The sequence below is a fragment of the Podarcis gaigeae genome (genome assembly GCF_964106915.1).
Source record: "Podarcis gaigeae genome assembly, chromosome: 6".
In the NCBI taxonomy this organism is placed as follows: Eukaryota; Metazoa; Chordata; class Lepidosauria; order Squamata; family Lacertidae; genus Podarcis; species Podarcis gaigeae.
In genome coordinates, this window is record NC_139682.1 from 58413289 (window position 1) to 58419288 (window position 6000).

Consider the following 6000-nt stretch of genomic DNA (forward strand, 5'->3'; position numbering starts at 1 on the left):
TTGCCCAGGTCCCTTCTTGTCATGCTAAGGTTGCAGTGGTGTGTATACCAGTAGTGCTATTTTACATTTTGTACAATCCCTAAGCACAATGTTAGCAGCACCAAAGCAAATAAATAACTTGAGTAGCTGGTAGTCATTCTTGTGACTCTGATCCACACTGCTGGTTGGTACATCCCCTTCTAAGTACATGGTGCAGCATGCCACACTGATAGCCAAATACTAGAGGGAGGTGAAAGGGGACATGACCCAGCAGAGAGCATTGAGCAACAATGCTGTATGATCTGTCGAAGAAATATCACCCTTTACAATTTATGGGAGACAAACAGGGCTCCACAGGGCTCCTCCTATGTTTCAAGAAGAAGAAGAAGAAATCAATAGACGTTCTGCTGCTGACTCCAATGGAAAATGAATGAAGTTCTTTGCCTGTCGTAACATCAATGTAACCAAATGACTGCTGAGCCTTTTTGCAGCAAATTCTCTCAAAATTGAGATTACAAATCAGTGTTGGAACGAGTAGCTTCAGTTGCCCTCACACATTTCTTGGTGGTGTTTCTAACCTTTTTAAAAAAATAATAATAATGGGCTGGGGCTTTATTCGGTGGCAACTGTAAAATAAAATTTATATTGTTTTCAGAAAGCAGAATTGTACTTACTGCTTCACTGGTGATAGCTTTCCAGGTCCCAGCTATTGATTTTTTCTTTCTTTCTCCCTCGGACAGTGACTAATGAAAAGTAGCTCAAATGGAACTGTACGTTTTCGAGTTATTGTTTGCATACATGTATTGAGTAACATCTTAACACTTGAAGATTTATAGTCAGTATCTAGGGATATAAAACTGTGATTGACACTTGCCTTCCCTCCCTTTCCCTCAGGGGTTACAAGGGACATGGTAAGCTCCTGTTTCGGTGGATCCTTAGGGTTAGGCTATAACCTTGACAACGCAGACATAACCATAGGTGCCAAGGTGTCCTTCAAACGCTGCTCAAAGGATGCAGGCCAAGACACAGGTAGGAAATGCATTCACGTTTTCCAAAAACCTCTTCCTCTTTTTCTTATTTGAAAAGGATATATTGCCTTCCAGGAAAGTTGAATCATTTGCTAAAGTCATTCTTTTGTAATCACAAGGACCACACCCACAAGAACAGTCCTATACCTCTCCACTTTCTTCCAATGGGGCTGGTGTAGTAGAAAGTGCTGTAGAAGTCAGTGGGACCTACTTCCATATCGTGTTTAGGGAGAGATGCATTTGATAATGATAATGCTCGCTAATAATAATAATAATAATAATAATAATAATAATAATAATAATTTATTTCTACCCCACCCATCCGGCTGGGTCTCCCCAGCCACTCTGGGCGGCTTCCAACAGAAGGTTAAAAATACATTAAACCATCAGTTATTAAAAACTTCTCTAAACAGGGCTGCTCTGTTAAGTGTTCATGACGCTTCATTCATGCAAGGCACTCGATATGGAGCTTCTATTGTGCTTGTTCAGGAGGATGCAGCTAGGGCAGAATGCTGCAGCACAGCTCCTGACGAGAGCAAGACCCTGTGCTCAGAGGAAAGACATGCCTGTTCATGGCTCATTCACTTAGCTGCTACCCACACCACCATTTGCAACCTTAATGTCGTCCTATGTGTCCCGTTAGTAAAACAAACAAACAAACAGCAAATAATTTAATTTAAAAATCCTTAATTGTCTGGCATTTTCAGGCACTTTTACCACCTGCAGCTGAAAAAGTGCAATGCATGCGATGCTATTATACTGTTATTACTCTCATCTTGAATTGTCTTTAGATAAAACAAATAACAAATAAAATAAAGATCCTCCTAAGTGAGCTCAGGAGACACAAGTGGCATGTGAGCTTCCTTTGGCATCTTACCTCTATGAGTGTCTGCTAGGCCATCGCCTTGTAATAGTGCCTTGCTGTCAAATGTCCTCCACCGAGTCACCTTGACGAAGCAATTTTGACTCCACTAGTGGATTCATAGAAGCGAACAGTAATCCATTTCATTGCCCAACTTTCCAGACTCTCAAAAGGAAAAGGCAGTCATCGAGGATATTATTCCCCGGGTTCGAGGCGGAGACGCAGCCTCGATTGGCAGGCTGATGGGAAGCTGGAACGCCAATGCATACCGTTATTGGGGGAGGTCATTAAAACTTAATCCCACTGTTATTGATTTTGAGGTAAGCCTTTTTCTTTCAGTTGTAGAAACGCCACATCTCCAAAGGATTGAAAGTGTACTAGACCAGATCATTTTATATTTTTATTGCTATTCCATCTTAGGACAGGATTAAATGTAATGGGCCACTGATCTGCTGACCTATTTCACAATGAGCAAATGCATTTTTTTAAAAGCAGCACCTTCGAAGCAAGGGAGATAAGACACAGAAGCTATCTCGAATATCGAAGTTTCAGTTCATTGCAATATGGCGACTAGCTTGTCAAAAAGAAGCTTTAAACAGTCATATTCATCCATGTTATATAATTCTTGGAAAAGGAGAAGCAGAATCATGCACATTCCCTCTCCCCAGGATACCAAGTGCAGCTCTAAAGCAGGCATGGCCAAACTCGGCCCTCCAGCTGTTTTGGGACTACAACTCCCATCATCAGGACCAGTGGTCAGGGATGATGGGAACTGTAGTCCCAAAACATCTGGAGGGCCGAGTTTGGCCATGCCTGCTCTAAAGAATCCTTTCTGCAGAAGGATTCATATGCACAGACAGGTGACATGGAAGTGGCGCAGGAGACTTGTGGAGTGGACTTGTGGAGCAATGGGTATTAAGAAGTCCTGCTGGGGGTGCATCCACAACCATGCAGCTTTGATGCACGGTCTCTGATAAAGGACAGCAGAGAGATGGGTGGATACGAAGCTTGCAAGGATACTATCCCAGTTCAGATGGGCAGTTGGAGCAGATGCTTTGCGGAGCAGAGTATGGGGAGGAAGGGTTGCAATCCCTCCGTATCGGACTTCTAAGGCAGGTTAGCTGTGCAGCACCAAGTGAGCAGCTAGCTCCACAAAAAGCTAGAGGTGAGTGGAGGCCTTAAGAATCTCTTCCCACAGCCCATGTTTCTCAAGGTTTAGCCCCTGGTTTGAAGACTGCGTGGTTGTAAAAGGGACATCCCTGTGGCCCGAAGGGGGTGTGCAACCTGTCTGTATTGGCTGTACCAGAAGCTCCTGATTTCTCTGCTGAGCCAGGCTTGGTGGGGTGGCACCCAAGAGGGTTCTGGCTTGGGAGCTGAGAAAGAAGCCATGATGTGCTCTAGAAGGTCCTCCTCCAGAGCAAGGCATTGTGAGTGAGGCCGCATGGATGGAGCCTTCACCACCGGTCCTTTGCTGCAATGGGGGCAAGTTACTATTTAAAGTGACCTAAAACCATTTAAAGTGACCTAAAACCATTATACTTGTTTACCACCGTCATCCAGTGCACTATGGATGATCTCACCTATAGTGCCTCACTCTGAAGAAGGACCCCTCTGAGCTGCTGCTTTGTCAGCAGTTGTGTGGACAGGAGAATGGGAGGGGGCTTCAGAGTGACTGCAGGAAGGAAGGTTGAGGTGATGGTGCTTTGTTTTTGAGGCTCGTCACGAGAAAAGGCTCTTAGCAGTTCCTGTGTATTCTCTGCACAGATCTTCCATTAATGCTGCCCAAAACACACTACTGTTTGCCTGTAGCCTATTCTATAACCTTTAAATGGCTGCTGCAGGAGCTCTGCCAGTGCTTGTAGTTTTGGAGCGGATTCAAGCACCCAATAATTAGTTATGTCCACTTGAATGTCCTCTTATCTTGACTCATGGTTGTTTGCTAAAAGGCCTTGTGTAAATATTGTTCCGGAACATCATTTTTCAAGGCCATGTCACAGCTCTTCTGTGGAAATCCCTACTGCCCTTGTGAAGTACAGAAAGCAAAACCTCTGCAAATAAACTGTCCTGTGTGGTCCTGGCAGCTCTAAGCGTTACTTGTATCTATATCTTGCTCTTTGCTGTTCCTTCCTGGGTGGCTCACTGTCCTCCTTTGTGCACATGCACGTGCACACCCACCCCAGGATGGCTGTTTGACTGAGGGTTGAGACAAAATGGTTTCCCTGATCAGGTGCAGGGCAATCCTGATTTTCTGTGGTTGGTTTTTTGCTTTGTTCTGCAAGAAGTTGTTTTTCATTTGTTAAGATGAGTTGCTGCCCCAGCAGCATATTTCTGCAGTGTTCCTGCTCTCTGCTTGTGGTACATTATGGTTTGTGCTGCAAACACTGATCGTGAGGATGCATGGCCCTTCTGTGGGTGTGGGCGCCTTATGCCCTATGTCACAGAATAATGGGGGAGGTTGTGACCAGGTGAGTTGCAAGCAAGCTCAGTCTACTGTCCAAGTGCTGACTATTGCAGGGCAACTTCAAGGTCCCTGCTCACACTTCCTTCTTACGGCTCCTTAAAACTTGGGCCAGAAATCCCTTCAAATTTCTTCAGTCTTCCAATAGCCTTTCAGATAGAGGGTTGATCTCTGTAAAGTAGGACATATGACCACTCTGAAGTGTGTGAGGTGTCCTTAGTAAGTGAGAAGTTTTCTTCAGGCCACCCACTGCCCAGCATTGTCAGGTAGCCTACCAAAGGGCTTTCCAAGCTACTATTTAACAGTTATTCTGCCAGTTTTGAGAAGCTATTCCTCCTGGGTATTGCATTTCCAACCCTTTACCCATCCATTAGCAACGTCACGGATAATTCCCCATCTGTTATTCCACAGCTGCAACCCATAACTGAAATACTGCCTAGAACCAACCTTGCCAATATTGAAGCCAAAAGGCAAAACCTGAAGAGAGCTTTGGATGAATACTTAATCGAGTTCAGTGCCTGCCGCTGTGGGCCGTGCCAGAACAACGGTGAACCGGTGCTGATGGGGTCCTCCTGTGTTTGCGAGTGCCAGCAGGGTTCAGAAGGCCCAGCGTGTGAGAACACAAGACAGAGGGGTAAGGTGAAACCATTGGAGGGAAAGGTCTGCTGAATACATCATTCTGACTCTGGCTAATTGATACCTCCCGAGATCTATCCATCAATCAACACCTCCTTTCGATGCCTTTGATCATCTTGCATGCCAGGCAACCTAAGGGGCCTTAGTCAGGAATAAAATTAACAGCTCAAGTGATTATTATAAGTAAGCCAGGTTAAGCAAAGAAGGTTTTAGAGGTAACAAATGTTCCAGTGTCATAAATCATACCAGAGGCGGCAGGACCTGAGCCAAAGTATGGCACCAACTGAATATTAATGTTAAAGTCTTGCAGCCTCATCCCTGGGGCAGATGTGGGTGTGCCTAAGCTGATTTATTTCAGCAGGTTTTGGAGCACCTAAGTCTGCATAGGATCAGGCCAGTCCTCTTGGCAAGTCTTGCTCAAGGTGCCTTTGCAAGGTTCCATTTCTTGTCTTTAAGTTTCTACTCATAATGTATTGTGTCACAGGTCGTCCAACGGATGGTGGTTGGAGCTGCTGGACACCATGGACTCCCTGCCAAGCTGGATCTAGAAGGCGGACAAGACAGTGTATCAACCCAGTTCCTCAAAATGGTGGAGCCATGTGCGCAGGGAAGAGTGTAGAAATACAGAGATGCTAACATCTTGCCATGAGTGGGTTAATGAGTCGGGTTGCCAAACAAGAAAATGATGGTATGAGTGCTGAGTCAAATGCATTGGGCTATTAATATCTGTGATAAAGGTGCCCAACAGAATGAATAAAGGGGAGGGGGCTCATTGCTTAGGGGCTAACAACTATGGCAGCTATTCTAGTTGTCATGTATAAGGCTGCAATGAAAAGGAATATAGTTCCCCCCCCCAAAAAAAAAATGAAAGGAAAGGGACTGCCGTGAGTATTACTGGCCTTGTAGTATCACAGATTGACAGTTACAACAGGGCTGTCCAGTAGCTCACCCTCCATATGCACATTCAGTGTGCAGAGCAGCACTGAGTGTAGGTGAGCTGCCTCAGGGTTATGGTTGCGCAATTTCCTCCACCATGA

The 6000-nt window shown here is 45.1% G+C and overlaps 1 protein-coding gene across 1 annotated transcript in view; it reads left to right on the plus strand.

Annotated features, from left to right (window-relative positions):
* Positions 1-5605, plus strand: part of C8A (complement C8 alpha chain) — a 33444-nt gene extending 27839 nt beyond the window's left edge. Inside the window, exons 8-11 of the mRNA XM_083742748.1 lie at positions 874-1008; positions 2032-2189; positions 4739-4961; positions 5448-5605. Of these exons, the coding sequence (XP_083598874.1) occupies positions 874-1008; positions 2032-2189; positions 4739-4961; positions 5448-5599 (668 nt within the window). The 3' untranslated portion in view covers positions 5600-5605. The remainder of the gene's footprint in view (positions 1-873; positions 1009-2031; positions 2190-4738; positions 4962-5447) is intronic.
* The last annotated feature ends 395 nt before the right edge of the window (positions 5606-6000 follow it).